Source organism: Eurosta solidaginis, chromosome 1, assembly GCF_040869045.1.
Source record: "Eurosta solidaginis isolate ZX-2024a chromosome 1, ASM4086904v1, whole genome shotgun sequence".
Lineage (NCBI taxonomy): Eukaryota > Metazoa > Arthropoda > Insecta > Diptera > Tephritidae > Eurosta > Eurosta solidaginis.
The window spans coordinates 318,029,271-318,054,118 of NC_090319.1; the positions used below are offsets into that span (position 1 = coordinate 318,029,271).

General features: G+C 36.2%; 1 protein-coding gene across 5 annotated transcripts in view; it reads right to left on the reverse strand.

Moving 5' to 3' along the window:
• Nucleotides 1-11,266: 11,266 nt before the first annotated feature.
• LOC137237700 (very long chain fatty acid elongase 7) overlaps nt 11,267-24,848 on the reverse strand; it is a 100,691-nt gene continuing 87,109 nt past the window's right edge. For all 5 annotated transcript variants that reach the window (XM_067761738.1, XM_067761741.1, XM_067761740.1 and 2 more), the window contains exon 8: nt 11,267-18,257. In XM_067761738.1, the coding sequence (XP_067617839.1) occupies nt 18,075-18,257 (183 nt within the window). In that variant the 3' untranslated portion in view covers nt 11,267-18,074. The remainder of the gene's footprint in view (nt 18,258-24,848) is intronic.

The following is a 24,848-nucleotide window of genomic DNA, read 5'->3' on the forward strand; positions in this document are numbered from 1 at the left end:
TGGAAGTTGAGTATTCGGAAAAAGATCGTATACATGAGTGTTAAATTAAGTGTTACGAGCCACAAATAGTAGCTCGGATGTCTAAGCTGTTCTTCGAGCTGCAGTAAGCAGCAAAAACACGTCTACTTAGTCAATGCGAAAAAACAGCAATGAGCCTAGCGAGCCGATTTAGTCCCCTTCTCTTTATTGCTTGGTTAGTAAATCAGAAGGAACTCGTCCTATGTCTCAAATTGCTTTTAAAACGGAAATAGCATTATTATTATTAGCATTTTTATTGCAAAGAAGAAGTTTATCGAGAAAGTAGTGATCAATCAGACATTGAAGAAGCAGAGAGACTAACGTCCGTGATTATGTAGTGTGGAAACCTTCAGTCAACAAACGTAAAAGATGTGTCATGTGCCATTCGCAAACTCTTTATGAATATAAAAAATGCAATTTGAGATTAAACCCAAAATATTGTGATGATTAGCATACAAAATTGGACAGTAAGAAAGATCTATGTTTATTATAATAAGGTAAATTATTACAAAATAAAAATATTTTTAACTTTATAAAATAAACTACTTCAACTGAAAACATTTTCAAAATCATTATTGGCTAGACTGCGGAATTTATTTGATTATTTAAGTGCATCACATTTTACAGCGTTTCTCCCAACGTTGCGTTTTCGCAACAGTCTCTCCTGTCGCAGGAGACCCATCAGCCTGAAAACTTGTAATGGCGTTCAGTAGTCCTATAATAGCAACCACACAAAATTTCATGCGATTTCCTTCACGGAATCTAGTATCGGGGGAAAGTGGGTTAATAAAATAATTTAGTTACATAAATAATCAACTGGCTTGGAATATGTTCAATTTAATATTTGCATATATGAAGTCAATTCTACTAATCTTTAAAATAAATATTTTCATAACTTTAACAGTCGCAGATTACTTACATAAAGTATACAGTTAGCTATATATATATAAACATTGATTCGCGCTTAACCGCTTTTGCAGTTTTGACCTTTACATAGCGAGTCATTCAAACCAACCCTTTTTCGCGATCACTGACGAAAATTGTGATGATCAAGGGAGATCAAGTCCATCTGTCTCAACCAACTTACGTTGCTTTCAAATATACGTGTCGATAGGAATACTTATTATGCTGGAAAGTCTAAGCTTTTTCGCACAACAACTTCTAGCCAGCAAAGCCTTTGTGCTTTCCAAAGTAGTATTTGTTGGCAATAATGATTTGACATTGAATATTTAGGGTAAAGTTGTACGTCTATTACTAGATCGCCATTATTGCCCCGCAGGAAACTGACCCGGTCTTGAAAGCTTCCGTAATCAGCCGAACTTTCTCCCTAACAATCGGCATCTGGGCCTCCTCACAGACCAACCGTTCCACGTTGCGTTCATTTCTTCTAAAGGGTCTCTCTTCCCTCTTCGAATTTAGTTAAATATTGGGCGCATACGCCACGTTGCCCTGTAGGCAGTATCCTTCTTTTCCGATGTAGCGCAATATTCCTTATATTTGGACTCGCTCGGGGATAGTTTCCGGTATGATTTCGAATTCACTTCGAGACCATTTCGGGATAAGATTAGATCCTAAGTGAACTGAAAATGGTTCCGGAAAGATCACGAAATTGTGCTACAGAGATTTAGAAACCAATTCCAAAATTATCTCAATATCCCGTAATTGATCCACGAGTGTGTCCAATACAGTATCGATTATGTTCCGAACCCGAATCGAACCATGCTGCGACGCCGATACTCAATATAATTTTGGTATCGTGGTAATCGTCAGATATGTAACTTACTAACAAACTTGTACTATGCCTAAGCCTCTAGCCTCTCTAACGTTTAGTAGTGTGGTCGAGCTATGAACTTTCCAAAAGCCATTTTGATGTGGAGGGGGTCGATAGGCGGTTATAAGACTGAGCTTGCCTAGCCAATAACAGTTTGGTTCATCATCATCATTCATCTTCACTGGATTTCCGGTCATAAAGGAGTAGAAAGTAACAAAACGGCCGATAAAGTGCCAAACTAAGCTGCAGTACTCCATGAATCGACGGTAGACGAGATAGGAGTTGAATTGATGCTTCAAGCAGGAAAGGCTTGAACAGAAGCTGCAAAATTTTTAAGATCATATGCAAATCCTTCGACATTAGACTCAAAAAGTGGCTCATATATCTAAAGAGATAAGACTTAAGTCTCACAAATTATGACACTCGTACTCTCATTGCAGGTTTGTTTAGCTTGAGAATTAAACTACTTTCTCTTCTTTTCGAACATGGCTGTAAGGACCTTGAGAGCTCGAAAGTGTCTCGGCTGGTCCAAAGCAAGTCCGTTGCGATAATCTCACATTCATCGATTTCCAACAAAAGATAGCCAAGCGGTGGTCGACGGCGCTGTATGCCTCAATTATTCAAAGCCTTTTCTGGCATCTCATCTGCAAACTCATTCGGAACGCTAGTTTCCTACATTGAAAGTTTCTGTTGATAATGCACGGATCACAAAGGATATTAAGTGAATCGGCTAGGCCAAAGGACTTAACGTGATCAGCTCATAGAAAGAAATAGTTCTTTACATTAGGTTGAAAATCCCAAACTTTAAGTTACATTCTCTCTCTCTCGGGAACTCTTCCGAAACCGAATCTTTATCACAGTCATAACTCGGACCCAATCGGGGCTATGAGACCATAGATGCCTACAAAAAAATTGCAACAAATATGGTCTGAGTCCCAAACTTACGGCATGGATTTGATCCTTTCACATGGAGCACTGGTGTTGAAGGCCATCGAGGTGAGCTACAGGAATAACATAAAAGTGAGAGTTGATGGATCTATTGCAGGGGCAATAAAATCATGCTCTTCACAGTCTTTGAATATCATATGCAATCGAGAAAACGGTATCCGAAGTGCGCTTAGGGCGTGGAAGTTGAGTATTCGGAAAAAGATCGTATACATGAGTGTTAAATTAAGTGTTACCAGCCACAAATAGTAGCTCGGATATATAAGCTGTTCTTCGAGCTGCAGTCAGAGCAAAAAAACCTCTACTTAGTCAATGCGAAAAAACACCAATGAGCCTAGCGAACCGATTTAGCTCCCTTCTCTTATTTGGATGCTGTCACGGTGTGGATCGGCTTTTTATGTCTCAGTAACAAAGGAGTTATCAAGATCGTATCTTTACTATACTTTAATTAGGGTTTGTATAATACAGTTCAACAGAGTTTCTAGGAGCATGAAGAACTGAAGAATATTGGGCCAGCTTTACATCTCAAACATTAAAACTGAACAACAAAGTTTTGTTAGTCTTCTAGCAATATCTTTCATTGGTTGATTCAGCTGTTTTGGTATCAAACGGCGTATTAACTCTTAATAAAATCAAAAAAAGGAACTCACCACCTCAAACAAAGCTAACCTTGGTTGAGTTGGCAGGTCATCACATAGGCTTAATGAGTTCATAGTGTTACCAGCCTAACGACCAAACTGAGAAACCTTATCTTAAACCAGGACCGATGTTATCAAATAACTTCCTCCTATTGGCCAATAATACTACACCTTTTCCAGTTTATGTTCAGAAATTTACTACTCAGGTTCAGAATTTCCAATTTAAATTCAGAAAATTACAATTCAAGTTCAGAAAATTACAAATGAAGTTCAGAATTTTAATTTCGAGTTCAGAAAAATACAATTCAAGTTCAGGAAATTACAATTCAAGTTCAGAAAATTACATTTCAATTTCTGAAAATTACAATTCAAATTCAGAAATTTATAAGTAAGGTGTTATTTTTCAAAAGTTATTCCCATTCATAGTACGTATTGTAATACTTATATATATATGTGTTGATGCTTCGCTGACAATTGTGGCTCTGATATACTGTACCCCCAGTTTTCTCCAATGCGTGAATATCCCGAGCTAAGAAATCAAACGGAGGATAACTCTTTGCAACAAGTGCATGAATCGAATATAACAAGAGCAAAGTAACGAGAGTGCAGAGGATGGCGGCAATGCTTACTAGCCGTCCCCTTCCCTCCACTCCCACCAAAGCTCTTGAAACCATATTATTCCTTCTCCCCACTGATCTGTATGGAAAGTACTGTGCCTTCTGCAACGCGGCAAAGCTCAACGCCATCGAGCCATGGAGGCACTGCAGGTTTGGTCACACCCGGATCCTGAAGCAGGTCCCAGAAACCTTCTTAAAATTGGACCATACAATACCGTCCCCTTGCTGGGACAACAAATTCTCCATAAGAGTCCCAGAGAGGAACGAGTGGGAAAACGACAGGGAGCCGGGATCTCACGAAATCTCCGTTTTTACAGATGGCTGTAAACTGAACAACAGAGTCGGCAGCGGAATATACTCAGAGAAGCTCAATCTAAGCGAAAGCTTACGCTTACCCGACCACTGCAGTGTTTTTCAGGCTGAACTTATAGCTATCTGGGAAGCAGCCCTCTATCTTGCTAACCTGCAGGTGATCAATTCTATTTCAATTTTCTCGGACAGTCAGGCTGCCATAAAATCCCTGCAATGCTGCAACACCTCGTCACTAGTGGCGTTGAAGTGCAGGGAAACCCTCAACAAGCTAGCTGAAAAATGCAACCTGAGCATTATATGGGTTCCTGGCCACTGTGACATTTCAGGAAACTGCGCTGCGGACGAGCTAGCTAGGGAAGGCACCAATATGCAAACAATAACCTCCGCTGGTTGGGCCAGCCCTCCTCTAAACACATGCAAGCACTGCTTGCGATCTCTATTCAGGCGTCAAGCAAACGCCAGATGGGCAATGGAACCTACATGTAGAATATCCAAGGAAATCTGGCCTAAGCTGGATGAAAAGAGATCGCAATCGGTGATAATGTTAAACCGTAGCTCTATAAGCCCGCTAGTGGGCCTTCTCACAGGTCACTGTCTCATGGGCACTCATGGTGCCTATATGGGCCTACAAACAAATGACTTCTGCCGCAGCTGTAGGGACGAGGAGGAGATAGAAAGCGTAGAGCACTATCTGTGCCACTGTCCCGCACTGTCAGAAACCAGGTACCGATGCCTCCACAGACACTCCTTTGAGGGTCTTGCGTAGCTTGAATCTGCACACACAAATGACATCTTGGGTTTCATCAGGCAACCGCGCTGGTTTAGCCTCACTGGGGTCTAAACATTCTTCGGAAGTAGGAAAATAGGAAATAGGCCCCCCCCCCCCGCGTGGTAGTATAACGGGCCACAACGGCCTACGTGAGTATCCGCTTGGACAGTGGAGGCAGCCACTTCAACGTAACCTAACACACAGTACTTATACGTTACTTAAGGGTCATATCTTCGTCATCACTGCTGTCATACTCAATGCAGGTCAATGCTTGTGACACTAAGAATATAGCTGGAGGTCCTTGTAACTGACCTCTTATGAGAGGAGGAAAGAGTTTTTTCTTCGCTATTTCCGTCATGTTAGCAAAAACAAATAGTAGGCCTTCATACCCATGTATCAAATTATTAGCGTTAATATTTACCATCTTACATACTTTTATTTCCATTGCATGAAAGATAAAATTCCTGACAAACTTTCTGGACTTGAATCGTAATTTTCTGAACTTAAATTGGAACCTCTGAACTTGAATTGCAACTTTCTGAATCTGAATTGCAAATTTCTGAATAATTTTTTGAACTTAAATTGTAATTTTCTGAACTTAAACTGGAAAAGGTGTAGAAGCTCTCTAGAACCTGTGCTACTTGCCGCTTCTAGATCTGATAGTTGTGCCACTCGTTATAACGTGCTCGATCATTTCATTCTTCTACCGGCACTTCCTATATCTCATATCACTGACTAGGCATATCAAACCAAAAACATATAAATAAAAGATCGCATATCCAAATTTCAACAACAACAACAGTAATCTGAATTTGAATCAAATATCAAAAAGGTAAAAATATAAATTTGATATTTAAATCATCTTAACACCATCTGTTTGGTTATTGAGATTAATTAAATTCAAAAAAATACATGTTAAACCAAAATTTACGTGGGCCTCTTATAAGGTCATCAACACTCAAAAGATCAAATGTCAAAACGTTTTAGATTTATATTTATATACGAAGTGCTTAGATCCGTCCCCCAAAGAAAGATGTATGGCTCATAGTGAGTTAAAGCCATGTGAGTGTATTGTGCAAATTTTAAGCAAAAAATTATTGGTCTTGCATTTCAATTATAAATAATTTGGCGGAATTTCGCCATAACCTTCATTCGAAGTTTTTTTTGCATACAATTTTGGTTAAATCAAAGTAAAATAAGAAAAAAATAGGTCACGCACAAGAGATGGTCTATCGGTCAATGCCGTCATGATTCCATATATGTATGTCTTATAATAACAACAAAAGTTCACTTGCATTATTTGTAACATTTACCTTAAAAGGGAGATGTTATTTTACGAAATTTCGTTTAGTCTGAGTTATGTTTTTTGTTATGCTTCCTTAATCATCATTCGTTATGTTATACTTTCCAAATAAGGGTAATTAATGGCAACACTTCGAACAAGGTGTTTAGTCTGGGTACTCTGCAACGAATATGGGAGACAAGCACACAATGAGACAGTTTCGCACTACAAGTTTTATAACTACCTCCGAACTGGTGCTAATCGGATGCAGAGCGGTACAGTAAATAGCCGCACTTGGACCAACGGCGCTGAAGTTTGGGCTGTATGTATTTATATTAATTAATCAAAGGCTGCGACGACAGTTTAACACCAACTGCAACTGAGCCACTTAGTATTGCGTTCAACTAGTTTGATTCGCTGCCGGGTTAGGTCAATAAAGATATCACACAGATTAAATGTGTCCATAGTTTTACTGTAGTTTGTTTTACGACTAAACGAAAAACCCCCAATTAAGCACCAGGGCTTATAGACTAATTCCGTCCTCTTGGCAAATACTAGAAGTTTCATATGATATAGCTTATTGCTTTCGCGATATATGGCAAATCTGCCGTCCCTAATAGCTGTAGCCTTGACCTCGCGAGTGCAAGACACGAACACAGAACGTGCTTGTCAAGCTCACCAGGGGGTGGGAGGGCGTGTTTTTACGTAAAAATTGTCTACATTAAATCGCTCCCGAGATGGTCGGGCTAGTATCTTAATGGTGCTTGTTACCGAAACGTACTGGTTATATATCCCGGCAAAGGACCATCAACATCGATAAGACTTTTCAAAAACTTTTCGCCACAACGACAACAACAACAAGAAAAACAGGTCAAGCTTATAAACATGTGACGTCATAAGGCAGTGTCCAGTTGGTATGCCCATTGTGAGACTTAAGTCTTATCTCTTTAGATATATGAGCCACTTTTTGAGTCTAATGTCAAAGGATTTGCACATGATCTTAAAAATTTTCCAGCTTCTTTCCAAGCCTTTCCTGTTGATGCATCATATAAAACTTCTTTCTCCTTTTGATTTCTCCCATACGAATTCGGACGTCTACCGTCGACTCATCTAGTACTGCACCTTAGTTTGCCACCTCGTCGGCCGTTTTGTTACCTTCTACCCCTTTATGAGCGGGGACCCAGTGAAGATGACTGATGATGATGTATCAAACTGTTATTTGCTAGGGATGCTCGTTCTTATAACCGCCTTTCGACCCCCTCCACATCAAAATGTCTTCTGAAAAGTTCATAGCTCGACCACACTACTAAACGACAGACAGACTAGAGGCTTAGGCATAGTACACGTTTTTTAGTTAGTTACATATCTGACGATTACACGATACCAAATTATATTGATTATCGGCGTCGCAGCATGGTGCGATTCGGGTTTAGATTAAAATCGATACTGTTTTGGATACATTCTGGATCAACTACGGGATCTTAATATAATTTTGGAATTGATTTCTAAATCTCTGTAGCACAATTTTGGGATCTTTCGGGACCATTTTCAGTTCACTTAGGATCTATTCTTATCCGGAAATGGTGCCGAAGTGAATTCGAAATCATACCGGAAACTATCCCCGAGCGAGTCCAAATATAAGGAATATTGCGCTACATCGGAAAAGAAGGATACTGCCTACAGGGCAACGTGGCGTATGCGCCCAATATTTAACTAGATTCGAAGAGGGAAGAGAGACCCTTTAGAAGAAATGAACGCAACGTGGAACGGTTTGTCTGTGAGGATGCCCAGATGCCGATTGTTAGGGAGAAAGTTGGGCGGATTACGGAAGCTTTCAAGACCGGGTCAGTTTTCTGCGGGGAAATAATGGCGATCTAGTAATAGACGTACAACTTTACCCTAAATATTCAATGTGAAATCATTATTGCCAACAAATGCTGCTTTGGAAAGCACAAAGGCTTTGCTGGCTAGAACTTGTTATGCGAAAAAGCTTAGACTTTCGAGCATACTAAGTATTCCTATCGACACGTGTATTTGAAAGCAGCGTAAGGTAGAGACAGATGGACTTGATCCCTTGATCGTCACAATTGGCGCCAGTTATCGCGAAAAAGGGTTGGTTGGCATAACTCGCTATGTAAAGGTCAAAACTGCAAAAGCGGTTAAGCGCGAATCAATGATTATATATATATAGCTAACTGTATACTTTATGTAAGTAATCTGCGACTGTTAAAGTTATGAAAATATTTATTTTAAAGATTAGGAGAATTGACTTCATATATGCAAATATTAAATTGAACATATACCAAGCCTGTTCATTATTTATGTAACTAAAATTATTTTATTAACATCGACGTAATCTATCTGAATATCGATTATCTAATATTCTATCGATTCCATTTGAATTCCACTATGAAAAGATTCTATCTTTATCGATGCAGCTACTTATGAGTGCAATAACGCGGACAAGTCCGTAGCAAGGTGATGAGGGCATCGACGTGTTTTAATTTTTTTCGAAACCGAATAGACGAATATCGTGGAAATAACCTTCCAGATCGTTTTCGAGACAGGGGTGAGTTCACGCAAGGGCAATAATGGTAAATGGTAACTGAGTTTAGGTAACCGTGACATTAGTTCTCCTAAATATACTCAGCGTGCTTTGCACACAGAGTATATAATTTGATTGGATAACGGTTGAGCGTAACGGAATAAACGAATCGAGATAAATATAGACTTCCATATATCAAAATGCTCAGGATGAAAAAAGGAATCGATTTAGCCATGTCCGTCCGTCCATCCATCCGGCTGTCCGTTCGTCTGTCCGTCCGTATGTCTGTGCTCACGGTAACTTGAATAAATATTGAGATATCTTATTGAAATTGGGTATATAGGTTCCTTGGTACTCATCTCCCGTCCCTATTTAAATTGAATGAACTGGGATGATAACCGCGCCCACTTTTTACATATATAACATTTTGGAAAACACAAAACACCTGACTATTTAGTAAATAGTACACCTAGAATGTTGAAATTTGAGGCGATTGAGACCCTTGATAAAAATTTGAACAAATTTCGGAAACCGGGCGTGACACAGCCCACTCAATTTTACAAATATTATCACTAGTTTTAATCAAAAAGCTTTAAACCTATTAAAACAAAATTCTGCAGAGAGATTGCCTGTACTATAATGATTGTTTCGAAAAAAAATTAACGAAATCAGTTTTCAATTTTCTATGTTTCGGGAGCCATAATTCGAAGAAAAAGCAGGAAACATTTGTAGTAAAAATAGTGGGGTCGGCTCAAGACCGCGCCCACTTTTATATAAAAAATGTTTAAAAGGGTAGTAGACTAGAATAATAAGCTATATTTTAGCGAAAAATGTTTTGTATCAATGATATTTCACTTACCAAGTTTTTTTGTAGAACGAAACTGGGATTTTTTTAATGTTGAGTTTTTAGAAAATTACGCAAAGATCATCATCACTATTCATCATTAATTAGCGCTTTTGGCAGTTTCTTAACAAGTCATGCCAGCTATCCCTCTTTCGCGATAACTGACGCCAATCGAGAGCGCCAAGGGAGATCAAGTTTTACTCCACCTGCTTTTCCTAACTCAGTGGAGGTCTCCCGTTCCTCTGCTTCCAAACTGCGGTGTCGATTGAAATACTTTCTTGGCCGAAGTGTCTGTGTCCATTCGCATAACATGGTCTAGCAAGCGAAGCCTCTGGGTTTTTATTTGCTGCACTATCTTCACATCTGCGTAAAGCTCATACAGCTTATCAGTATACTTCCTTCGGTACTCGATGTCGTCATCACAGACAGTGTCTCATCTTCTCTTGACACCGTCCACGTTTCCGAGCCATACATCGGGACAGATATGACGTACAATTGGTAACTCAGTCCAAAGTAGCATTTGCTGGAAAGAGTTATTCTCCGTTTGAAATGTAAGCTGACATTTTTTCGCTGCCAATGCTGAAGCGAAGATCTTGAAGGTATGTATAAACTTAAGGGAGACAGTGTATTTAAAGTATCTAGCGCTGGCATTAATTTTATATAACGACTAGCTCTTGAATGCTATCTCTAAATTACAGAGTAGTTTCCCTCCAAATGTTTACTGTCCATTCAAATTAAATTATATTGCTTACATGAGCTTAAACATATTATTATCTAGTTTTATAGGTGTGTCTTACTTACTTAGTTACTATTAGTGTGAAATACAAACTGGTTGAATTAATTAATAGGCATAGGCAATAGCCTTAAAAGCCTTCACCCATTCGCAAACATGCCTAGCATCTTTTATTCGTTGGACTAATTTGATATCTGCGTAAATCTAGAATCAACCCCGACATAGAAAATGTATGTCTTGCTTGCAATGTGTCCCCACATGGCACCAACCATCTCTTCAATTGTAATATGGAACCAACGCCTCTAACACCCCTCTCACTATGGAACCTTACGATGACCGCACCGGCGTAATTTAGTGAGCTAAGTTCAAAAGTTCTCTCATAGAGCAGAAGTGGGGAAAATTTTTGGGTATCTTGGCCGCCACGAGATTGGTACGAGACGGTATTTGGACTTTGTAGATTATAAACAAAATCAGTGCTTAGCAAACCTATGTTACATGTTTCTCTTCCGGTTAGATTACTCATTTGATGAAGATCCGGAATGATCCAGAATGCCCCATCTCCGAAAAAAGTATTTCATTTTAAGCAGAGATACGAGTAAAAAAATCTGTGATAGGACGTTTTCGAACTTACTGTCGAGACAGGGATGTTAATATTATTTTAAAAATGTATTCAACCGAAACATAATTCGCCTACAGAGGAGCTGACGAGCTCTTCTAAATAAAGATGAAGCCTCCCAAATGAATATAAATAAAAAAGCATTTTTTTCGATTACCACCTAATGGATTCATGAGTTCATTTTTGTTTGTTTGTTTATTCAAAGAAACAGAATTACACTAAGTAACTTTACAAATATACAATACACAAAGTAGACACATTAGGCACAATAAACCTTATAAAGTATGCAAAAAACATATTTAAGCGTAGCAATTGTTTATTTATGTAGTAAAATGTTGTGCTATAATACAACAACAATTTGTTGATTAAAAACAAAGTTATTAAGAAATTAATAATAAAAATTGATTAAAGAAAACAATAATTGAAAACGAACAACCAATTACATTTATACTAATTTCACACAGCAGCTTTATTAATTCATTAAGATTTTTAATAATAAAAATATGCCTTTCACACTGAGCCACTTGCTCCATTAACGAACATTTGTCAGCTGCCTTTAAGAAATTTTTTTTTTTTAAATTAAATTTTGGTTGGGCTTTTTGATCAATGTATATTAGATGCAAAATAAAAACTTTATTTCATCTTTCTACACGACGTTCCGCTAGTCTCTCTAGCTTCTTCAGGGGGCATCTATAAGATTTCTTGTCACTAAAACTAATCAGTCTTTTCGTTTTTGTATTTTTTTCTGACTTGGGTTCTTCCGGATACTTTTCCATCTTTGATCGAAAGAACCAAACTCAGAAAAAAATACAAACACGAAAAGACTGAATTCAAGAGAGAACCAAACTCAGAAAAAAATACAAACACGAAAAGACTGATTAGTTTTAGTGACAAGAAATCTTATAGATGTCCCCCTGAATAAGCTAGAGAGACTAGCGAAACGTCGGGTAGAAAGATGAAAAAGTTTTTATTTTGCATCTAATATACATTGATCAAAAAGCCTAACTAAAATTTAATTCTATAAATAAATTGACCGGAAAAACTCATTAAAATTATTTTTTTTTTAATTGAAATGGAAAGTAGTAATTTACTCTTGGGCTTTGTAGATAATCTAAATGAAATAAATGGGTTATATTCCAACTCATTGCACTTAACCATAAATATGCTTATTTACCTAAAATCCATTATATCTTTTGCTGCAAATACTGCAGAAGTCACATTTTAAAATTTTTTCTGGTTTCTTGTTTTCTTTTTAAATATTGAAAATAATTTAATATTGTTTGTTATTCGTTACATGAACAATGAACTACGAAGAGCCAAGCGGAGCTGACTAGATTTTTACTCAATTAGGCATTCAATAAAGCACTAATTAACTAATTAAGGATTTTCATTTTGTATGAGATATTGAGTTCAATAAGCGCTTTAATGTAGAAAACTTGACTAATTAAGTCATGTAGCTTTCTGTGTGAAATTGGTTTTAAAAAAAGGAATAAATTTTTATAAATAACACGATAGTATTCTAGTAAGCATAAATATATAAATGAGAAATATGTATGTATGCAGCGTATATAAATTAGTGGTAAATTTTAAAAACTCAAGTCAGTGCTATTAATATTGCAATTAATAAAAAAAATTGTCGATAACAAATCATTCTAAAACAAATGTACGGATTTCTTATGTATGTGTATAAAATTCGAAGTTTTTTCTATTTCATTCAAAATAAAAACAAAAATGCTTAAGCGTTTCCTTCACAATTGTTTGTATATTAAAATTGGATCTTGCACTAGCTACATTTCGTATGTATGTAATTTATATACACACATAGTCGCATTTTATACAAATGGAATTTATTATATAGACGAATTAATTGAACATAGCTAACTAAGTAATTACATATTTCTTCATACATACATACATACATATTTATATTTGATACAGTAAAGCCATGATTCAATTACTAGAGGTTTGTTCTCCAATGATGACAGATCTTTGACACTCCCCAATTGAAAAATCTGGACGCGTTGCTTTTACGAAGTAAGGAAAACGGGGAATAAGTAGTAGAAAAATATCTTTGGTAGTATATTAGGAGTGCTAATAAATTTATAAATGCCAAAAGTTTTTGGCGAAATAATTCATTTTCTACTAAATATTTCGTGAATTGATAAAGTTATGTTGGTTTGGTCATTCTTTCAGAAATTGTTTGAGAATGCCGTACGTTAGAATTTTATTCAAAAATTGTTTCAAAAACTCCCTATGTTAGCATAAGTGCAATGCATTTTGTCATAAGAGGGAGTTAATGAAAAGCATTCTGAGATGAAGCGTTCTTCAATCTAACTCTATTATAGGGCGGTTTTGTGACAAATCCTGAATTGGGAAATTTTTGAAAAATATTTTGAGATAGCATGATTTTTAACAGGCAGCCTACATGGGGTGATACGCTACTCAGCAGCCGCAATGAAGTGACAAAAACAAAAATAAAAGCAAATGGCTTATTGTCTTAGAACTTTATATTCCTACCTTGACTTTGACAGAAGAGTTAAGCTTTTGTGCGATCCTGCTACACAGGGAGTATTCACCTTTTTATTCTGAAATTTCGGAAAGCTCTTTTCCGTTAAGTATTCATGTAAGCGTTCTGAAGAAAACGTTAATTTAGAATATTCGGAATACGTTCATTTGATGCTACCTCACGAGGTCCGAATATATCAAATAAGTATATACATAATATTCCAAATATAAACCGATTCCCCAAATTCTTAAATGGAGATGAATGTTCCGAACAGACGGAATTAATAGAACAGAATGTCGACTTTTAATACGTGCCTAAAAATATCCAGAGAAGTGTCAAAAGGCGCGTATTGACCTCGATAACAATAATTCGAAGGCGGAAATACAAATTTTAGCTCGTTCAAAAGATATTGACGAAAACCCGAAAAATGATCGCGGGTTGCGTTGGCGGCCTTCAGCCGAGCTTATAAAAAATTAGCCTTGCCGGTCCACCAATGAGGTGGGATCAAAATGAAATGCGTGCAAAATCCCTTTGTACACAAAATCTTTTTCAGTGCACAAAAACATTACAACAATCACATGAAAATTGCCAACTGCAACTGCAAATATCTCCGGACAGAGATACAATTTTTCTTTTCCGCCTTCGGATTATTGTTTTCGAGGTCACCTCTCTCGATATTTTTGGACGCGTATTAGCAGTAGACTCCTGGTCTGGACTTTTACCTGAATAAGTTAACATGCCCAATGAGTACATTTAGTTTTGGCATCTCCATTATTTACTAATGACATTTTCACGTGAATCGATTTAATAGTCGAGGTTTTGACGTTGAACGATGAATTTGTTTAGCTTTCGTATATTCATAGGTTTAAGAAAGTGCACGATTTCTTGGTGTTCTCACTTTTCATAAAATTACCTATGTTCAATGTTCAGCCATACTTATAGATCGAGGCATAGTTAATAAATTCACTATAAAATTAAAAAAAAATGTTCTAAAGAATTATGCAGTTCAGTACTTATCGGGTATTTGTAAACTGATTGCTTCCTATTTCTACTACTAATATTTTTCGAAAATTCGCAAAGAAACAACACAGTTAACGGATGTCAATTCGATTGGGGGCAAAATGGCTGCAATTGTCAAAAAATGTGTCTATCGAGCAAACCTCTTGTATTTGAATCATGCAGTAAAGCTATCGTAGGCTGAAAGAAAGAACATCCTTTCCCGGCATTTGTTTTAAAAAATGTGATATTGCGGAAGTTGGCTGTTAAAAAACTCTTTTCCAAACTTTGTTGATTTAATTTCTCCTTTCATCAATATCATAAAATCCAACATTTCGGGATATGACACTCTTTCACACAGCTGTCGATATCTTCATAGTTTGTTCATTATTAGCTTCCTTGTCCATAAGTTGAACACCTTTTCACCCTTTTTATGTTTCTAAATATGTAATTGTTTTATAAATTTGCTTTATGTACATATGTTGGTAGTTTTATATTTTGTGCTTAATACAAACAGTCATCCACAAACAAAATGCGACAATTAGTTCAAAAAAAAAGTTTACAAAAAAAATTTGAGTTATGCTATTACAAATACTTTTTTAAGTTTCCTACTGCCTTGCCCGTCCTAATATTACTTGATTTTTCTCAAAACTCTAAGCAAAATACTATTGCAATAATCTCTGGGCCGCACTCAAATCAGCTTAACAACGGAAGCAAAATACCAAGCGGTTACACTACACAGAACACTCACAAGAATTGCTAATCTAAAGGCTACCTCAAAGAAACTAACAAGGGTTTTCTGCGCCTGTACTCGGCTACATAGGTAGCAAAAGATGGGGGGTTGTGAAATCTACAACTACCTACCCCAATTTTAATCTGGTCTCCGAAGACCACGCAAAGTACAGCAATCACCAAATTAAGCACATTGCATCGACTTAATCTATGATCTGAGAGTCAAAACAAGGCCTTTTTATAATGGGTTACCGGCGTCGTGCTACTTTCAATTTTTCTTATAAATTGGCGGGACGAGACCTACTTGTTTTAAGCCGACTCCGAACGGCATCTGCGAGGCGGATGAGTTTTCACTGAGAGCTTTTCATGGCAGAAATACACTCGGAGTGCTTGCCAAACACTGCCGAGGAGCAACCCCGCTTAGAAAATTTTATGTTAATTGAAAAAACTTGTTTCTAAAATTTTGAGTTTGCTCTGCCCGGGGCGAAAACCCAGGATCGTCGGTGTGGTTCACTTTCAGTGAAGTTTTGCTAGCATGGCCCTTACTACTCACTAGATCGACCACATTCATAACTTCCTTACTCCGAACCTTCGTTAACCATAAAAAAAGTAAATGAGGACAGAGAACGTGAACGTGAACGCTTCACAACAGCATCGAGTGCTCCTTGGTTCGCCTTATACCAGCTTTTAGAACTACGAAAATCTGTCAAAACTTTTAAGCTCAACTTCGTACCGGACATTGTAGCAGATTAAACTCTTAAATTTTTTCAAATATGCGCAAGCCAATTTTGGAATATGTTTTCAAAATTGCATATTAAAAACTTAAAACAAAAAACAAAGAGTTGTATTATGAAAATAATAACAAAAACTTGCCGTCACCGTTTTGACTGTGTTTGACTGTAAGTAGAAGAACATTTAATACATACATTTACAAAAATATAATAGCAATGTATGGTAAAATAACGAGATTAAGTAAACTGTCAGTTGACTTGCTCTAAATTCTATTTGTTCTGTCATTCGGCTATTTGAAAATTTGTATCCTACTATTTCTGTCAGGGTTAATACTAGAAAGTGATTTATTTTTCTACACCCTTTCTTTCAAAAACGAATAAAAATGCTACCCATGACCCCTACCGTTTCAAATAGCGTACATTTTCTGTAATCTTTTATTTACTACACCTGATGATTCCAACATGTAAGAGTGCCATCTCTGCTACTATATTTCACCATTTTCGAATATACGTATATATAATGGGATAGAAAAAATTTACAATAATACCAATTCATCGCTATTGCTTTCTTTTGTAAACATATATAAATAAAAGGCATTGTTCTTATTTTGTTTAAAAAAAAGGCGGTTTTTTAAGTGGCATGAGTTCAGAATTTGTCTGATAGCAGTTTTATATAGTATACGAAGCCACCATACAAAATACAATTCTCATAAAAAGTGGACCTGCACCACTGTTAGAAAAAAACCGCCTCAAATGTAAAGTGCAAATCACATAGCGCAAGTACACACATTTTAACGGGCACTATTATTAAAATACTGCTATAACTTATCATTCAAGGAATTGAATGAGATAAATAGCTGCGTAATATGAACTGTATAATTACTACATAAAAATGTATATTTTAATAAAATAAGCTAGGGATAAAAATTGTTTTTCGTTTTCTTTTTGTTGTTGTTCTGTTTTGGTGGTAGCGGTGTCAATTGATAGCACCTAAGTAAGGTAATTATTGTTTTCAATTAGTATCAGCAGTTCTATATAATATCTAGTATTAAGTATATAAATATCTAGTAAAAGTATACAACAATTAATTCTCTTTGCTTTAATTTCCTCTTATTTGTACGAAAAATTTATGCGTTGGATAATGTGAAATACTTTGTTTTTATAAATTTATATAGCAATTAGGTTTGACTCATGTTACATATTTTTTATTTTAGTTGGTATATATTTTCTTAATTTACAATTCAATTGTATATTCTGTTCTTTTTTCTTAATTATGTTCTAAATAAATTGTAGGTTAATCTATATTGTATTTTTTATTCTTTTTGTTGCATTACATAAATCTATTATAAATTCTTTGAACAACTTGGTGATAGTTCAATGATTGTTTAATTTAACAGTACTAGATGTGAATGTATATGCCTGACCTTAGTATGTGCATACCCAGCAAACACATAACTCTTAACTCAAACAGAAAAGAAGCAAATTAATGCCGCAATCGATTATTATCATATTTTCATTTATCTTCTAATCATTCCTGGGTGGGAAGAAATTATGTTCTGTGAAACGATGAAATAAACAAACTTCCATATATTTGAATAAATTTTCACCGTTTCACAGAACAAGAATTGCTCCCCCAGACTCGTTTAAAAGTGTAGTTTGCTAATATCTTAAGTTTTAGTTAATTACTATGTTTGCTGAGTACTACAATTATACTTCTTTTTCTTCTTCTTCTTGCTGCTATAATGCACAGTATGTAATTATATTAAAATTATAACTAATTTTCATATATATGTATATCCTTCTTCCAACTTGTATATGCCAATAAGTCGCTCGCTTTTTTTAACTTTTTTAAATTATTAAATATATTGTAGTTTATGTATTTATATATAAAAAATAATGATTTTTTTTTTATATGTAAATTAATATACACTTAACGCTAAAAACTATTATTTGCTTTGTTGTTTTATATGGTTTATTTTCATTTATTAATAATTTTTGTTTTTCCTTACACTTTAAGCTTTATTTGACTTTTCGCTGGTGTAGACTAGAGCTACTGCTGTCTGGATTAAGTATAGCATCATTTGTTGAGAGAACACCATCGACCTCCTTAAAAGACTTGAAACCATTAGCGAAACCATTTTTGTAACCGTTGCTTAGATGATGATTTGACTTGATGTGTTCGGGTTCATCGTCCAAAACGGGCTTTAACGAAAGAAAAAATAAAATTTCGATAAAACTTAAATTCTGTACTATGGCGTTTGGAGATAACACCATAACTGTTGGGTGGCAGATGAGGCTCACGTGAACAACTTTTAGACAAACTGCATCCAAGCAATATGAAAAAAATTTATTTGTACAGTTCAGTACAATCCATAGTACAAAATAAAATAATAAAATAGGTTAGTGTTGTTTTTGTTAGTTGTTTAGTACATTGCTTAGTACATTGTAGAAAACCGCACAAAACTTGATTTGTACATTAAAATGTGCAAAACAGGCAATGATATCTGTGCTCACTATAGATATATAGGAAATACTTAAATCGTACAATTCGGGAATATTTAGATGGTAATACTTTGGGAACAGTTTTGATATCTACGGTCGCCAACTAAGGTGTGCTATGGGAGCTTTTGAAATTCTATTGGGATAGTTTCCGAACTACTTTGGGTCTCTTTCGGAACCATGTCTGGCTGATTTTGGGGACATTTCAATTTAATTGTGAGACCATTTACGAAAATATAGACGGCAACAACGGATATTGACGAGTTGTGGGATTTTTATAGCAGTGTTACTAGTTTTTTATGAAAAACAACCCTTATCCACGAGTTATCGGTTCGTTATCATCGAGTTTCCGCCATATTATCGGTTTATCGACGGGTTATAGGATTGTAGTCGGCGTGCTATGGTTTTATTATCGACGATTTGCGTCCGATGGACTATAGGTTTGTTATCGATGAGATATCGCCTCCGCACTTGTTAACGCGCGGAATAAAAGATTATTGTGCTCTCTGCTTTAAATCAAGGCTCTTTGAGGGATTCCATTCTAATAAAATATCTACATATTTTCACTTCTAAAGAACAATTTCCGTCTGATCTTGATAAAAAAGCAAGAAACGGATACCCGTTCAATATGATTAGGTTATTCATTATGTGTAGTATTTGGAGTGGATATAACTGCTAGGAGTATCGTCCATGGGCATTATTGAACGTTATTTCACCGTGAAGAAAGTTGCTCAGTACAATTACCTTGAGTTGAAATAACCACTCTGTTACAGTTGAAATCCGAGCCGTTCCCGTTGATCCGACTTAAGTAACAGTCAATCGCAACGAATTCTAACATGTTTATACAGATGAATTAGGCTTTTCAACGTTTTTTGAAGTAACGCTCGCTTTGCGGTTGTTAATAATCCATTAGCTGGGATATAAAGGCGTTTTTATTAATTTTTTCCAGGGCTGTTTTCTTACAACATAAAAATGTTATTTGCTTGGTGGTGCGAAACAATTGGGAAAATTTCACTAGCTTCTGCGAGGATCGTAATGCGAAAGACGCTAGGGGTAGCATAGGTAAGAACATAATGGCAAGACTGGGAAAAACTTCCGTTAGGTGGATAGAAATTTGAAGAGCGTTTTTAGAAAAGCGGTCAGCTTCGCAAATCGATTTTTAAATATTTTTTCGTAGACCTTGAGAATTTAAAAAAGGTTCAGAAGATGATGGCAACACAACATAACAATGACCGCTGAAACACTGAGAGAGATAAATTTACAATCGATTTTAAAGTATCTTTCCCATGAGCGACAATTTCAAATTTAGAGCATGGTTTAGAAATATATTAGAAAGTAATATGATAAGATGTAAAGACTTACAAGGTATAATCGTTCTACCTTCTGGTCGGTCATGTCTTTTTTGTTTTTGAAGTTTTTACGCTATATAATATTCATATATGTATTACATATCGACCGCTGACTGGAATACCGCCCTAATTCGGCTGCCTTTCGAAGACACCCTATCTAAGGAAACTTTTAAATAACGCGAATTTGTTTGAAAAAGCCCTATCTCAGAAATTGTTTCTTAAACTCCCTATCGGAGCTCAAATTCAATACATTCTGACATAAGCTGGGATGTTTATGAAAAAAACTAGAAATTGATATGGAAGTGTACGCTGTCCACCATATAGAGAGCTTTGTAAAATAAATAAGAAAGTAGACATGATTGTAGCAACTTTGTAGCACACATTAGTGTTTCGAATGTAGAAAAGTTTTATTTGTTTAAATCCTAATGATGTTATCTGCTAAGTATATGCAAATTATATGTATTACATATCGACTGCTGACTCGAATACCGCCCTATTTCGGCTGCCTTTCGAAGACACCCTATCTAAGGAAACTTTTGAATAACGAGAATTTGTTTGAAAAAGCCCTATCTCAGAAATTGTTTCTTAAACTCCCTATCGGAGCTCAAATTCAATACATTCTGACATAAGCTGGGATGTTTATGAAAAAAACTAGAAATTGATATGGAAGTGTACGCTGTCCACCATATAGAGAGCTTTGTAAAATAAATAAGAAAGTAGACATGATTGTAGCAACTTTGTAGCACAAATTAGTGTTTCGGGTGTAGAAAAGTTTTAATTGTTCAAATCCTAATGATGTTATATGCAACGAAGTATAAGCAAATAATAATAATTGTCGCTGCAGTCATATCTAATAATTTAATTCAACGCTGCAGAAAGTTCATTGGGTCCGCAAGTTTTGCCAACAAAGAAAACAGGTTTAGTTACGTCATAAAAACTGGTAATTGCGGATATGATAAAATCGATATTATCAATGAACATTCAATTCAATGCAAATATTAATATATGATACAATCTTTACATTAAAATAATAATCACTGTAATCTTTGCATTGCGTCAATCAGCTATTACCATATTTAATCACGAATCAAGCTTGACCCAAACGTTCTCTAATTACATACTTAAATGACATTAACATTTTATCATCTAGAACCCTTAATGAAATATTTCAGGTTTACTTCTATTTAGCTACACCTTTGCAGGGGTCATTTAAGGGTCATAAACACAATTAATATACATACATACATAAAATATTTTTGCGTTTAGGCGCAATTAAGAACTTGGTAAATTAATTTCATTAATTCATATGATTTAAATAACGCTACCCCAGCGGGTTAGGGGATCAGAATATACCCGCGGTAGGTATGCCTGTCGTAAGAGGCGACTAAAATACCAGATTCAAAGGGCTGTGTAGCGCAACCTTTTAGGTTGCCAGCGCAATATATAGCTTCTCCAAACCCAATTGTCAACCTCACCTGTCCGCGGCGAATCCTGTTTCACTAACAAACGAGGCTCTGGCGACCCCAAGCTCCTCATGGAACTTGGGGGTAGGGAGGGAGGGAATGGCCTGAAGGTTTAATGTGGCCACATAAATCGTTCCCGAGATGGTCGGGCTAGCACCTTAATGGTGCTGTGGTACCGGAGCGTACCGGATTTGTATCCGGCAAAGGACCATCACATCGATAACACTCCCCAAAGCCTTCGGGGAGCAACCTTATCGCTACAACAACAACAACAACAACAACAACAACATTTAAATAACGCACAAACTGACATTTTACAAAATAAACAAATTAGTATTTTATTTAAACTACACTTAAAGCTTTCCTTTTGCCAATTAGTAATCGAAACAAATTGAAAACGCTGGCCCTGTCAAATAGCAATTATCATTAGCAGCATATATTTATTCGTAAACAAATGGCTTTCTGGGTAAACAGTAGTTTTATTATATTTTTTTATTTTTGTGTATTAAGTGCTGCCAATAAATTTGTGCCAAGTGTTTAAACAAACCGAACTAATTACAGAACTAAATAATGAATATGCATAAAACTCTAACGTACAGGTGTAAATTTGTATGCCAATGTCGATGATATTCTTATGCTCGCATTTGTTTGAATTCACATTAAAAGCTGGGACTTAAGTAAATGCGTAAATATGAACGCAGAATTATGAATTTTAATGTCTTTGTCCAATGTACAAGTGTGTCCGGTGTAATGACTGACATGTGGTACGACTTTGAAATACGTTGAGTGATTTTAGACGAGAATATGCCTACTTAACAGTTTCTATAGGCAGGTGTTGAAAAATAACTGAAAGCCTATGTGACGAGGCAGTGTTTCATATAGAAGTGTTTAACTCAATCTTATGCATTATGAGTGGATTGTACGTATTTTTATGGAGAACAGTAGATTGGGCTACACTGACGCCATCTGACATGAGAAAGTAGCCAACTTGCAGCTGTTGTTGCATGCAAAGCATAAGAAGAAGAATTTGACATTTGCTTTGGCTAAGGGGGCTGGCACACTTTGCAGGTGAAACAATTTTTCCCACTCGGTTGGTAATTTTTTAACAATTTACGCAATTAAAAACTGCAATATAACAAATAAATACGACACAAAATATGATAGCAAGAATTTTTGTTGTATAGGGAGAATGTTTAAAAGTGATTCGTGAAATTTTGTATGTGAATGAGCAAGGCGAAATAAATTTAATTGCCAAGTCCGAAGTTCCTTCATATTTATAAACGCAACATCTTGGTTGTTTGTGGCGATGTTACTGGAATGCATAAGATTGCGTTGGACGCATCTATATGAAAAATTTCATTTTGCCGCGGCCTTCAAGGTCATTGAACTGCGAACGTTGATTTTTCTTGTTTTTTTTTTTTTTTTTTGAAATATCGGCACTAAGCGGAACAGCGAGCCTGAAATTATGCAATAATTTTGGGTAGCCACAAATAGAATTGAAAAAAATATTGAAAAAACTAATGTCGTAAAAGGAACCACGGTCCACGTAAAAACAAAACTGCAAACATTGAAACATGATGTCGAGAACACGACTTTTACTTCAATCATAGAAAAGGAGATTTAAAATGGTATTAAGGCAACTTTAAACATTTTTCACACATGAATAACACCACCCTCTAAGTGGGAACATATCTCGTAAATTACTTTGTACCGCCGTGAAGAAAATTTGGTTACCGGCGACCCCGGAAAAACAACTGGCACGATGAAGAATGGCGCATTGCAACCGAAAGAACGGACGCTGCCCACAGGGCTACGTTGAAAGCGAACGCAACAAGAAGACTGTGTGAGCGCTACCACCGGCGATGGCGAGTACAGAGAAAATTAAATGATGAGCTGTACGAGCCTTAAACGGTTAAGCGCCAATTAAATTAATAAGGAAGTAAAGATTCTTCCGACAAACATTTCCACAAACTATTTTGAAGCCACGACATTAATCACTTAATATTTTCAACTTTTGTTGCTTTGTTATGATACTTTCTGTTTTTGATCTTAATTGCCTGTATCATAATACTTTTTACTAGGAACTTGCAACTTCATCCAGAATTTGCAATTATCCGATTAAATTGCATATGCAAATATGGAGAGTAAAATGGTTCGATATTAATAGCCAGATAGTTCCAAAACTGAATAACCGGATATCCATGTAATCTAGAAGTCCGTAAATTCTAGGAAGACATTTTCTTTCGAACACTCCGAGAGCCGCCTCACCATATAACAGGACGGAGAGTGAGTTGTAGACCATGATTTTCATGTTCATGGTTCCCAAATAAATGAAGTCGGTTGCCAAGGAGCAAATGCGCTGACTGTTTGCATGATGACAGGAGGTACTTCGTTTTATCCTCTTTCGACATCAAATCCATATTTTCGCTTCTTTGTCCAGTTTAGAGTGAGTAGAACTTTCGGCGCGGGTGTTCAGGCCGATGATATCAACCAGCATACGCCAGTAGTTGTATGCTTTTCTATAATTTTGTTCCAGAGAGGTTAAGTTCTGGAGCTTCTATTATTATTTTATTTTCTCCAGCATCTAGTTGAAAGAAATCGCACGATAGGGCTTCACCTTGATTGGTGTTGTTCAACGTCATTTTAAACTGATTTATACGTTTTGCGGAGGAAAACAAATTAAGACATAGCGGCATACAGGTAGCACCTTTTCGTGCTATCGAAGGCGGATTTAAAATCGACGAAGAGGTGTTGTGTGCCAATTCTTTATTCGCTGTTTTTTTTCCAAGATTTGCTGCATAGTGAAAATCTGAGGTCGCACTGATAAGGTCCAATTAGGCTATCAATCTTTCGCACAATACGCTTAACAGAACCTTATATACGTTAATAAGAAGGCTGATTCCACGATTGTTGGCACAGATCGCAGGATCCCGCATCTGGTGGAATCGGCCAAGAAAACATAGATTCCATTCATTCGGCATGCATTCATTCGACAATATTTTGCAAAGAGTAGCTCCGCAGACCCGCAAACCACGATGTGTCTCAATATCGGATCTGCCAACATCGAATACGCAGTCAGAATTTGCCTAGTGGATCTTAATTTGGTCCTAATCTCAAAAAACGAAATAAAAAATCACTGGCGATTGAGCGCTTCATTCCTTAGTTTAGAGTCAGTACAATACGGGGCTCGTATCGTATTGTACAATAACGTATCGAAAACAAGTTTCTCAATGATAAATATTAATCTGTCTAACTAATACATTTTGGATGTAATTAGTAGCTTCACCATTTCATAGCTATTGCGATTTAAAACATTGATTTCGATTACGGCCCTGATAGCGGATACGAATTCAGGATGACAAAAGGCATGGGAATACATGTGTCACATTACCAGATTCGCCAAAAATGTTTGTGGGGGTGTTATTAATCGTTTTTAATTTTTTTGAAGGTTTGCTTTTTGGCCAACGTTATACAAGCTAGAA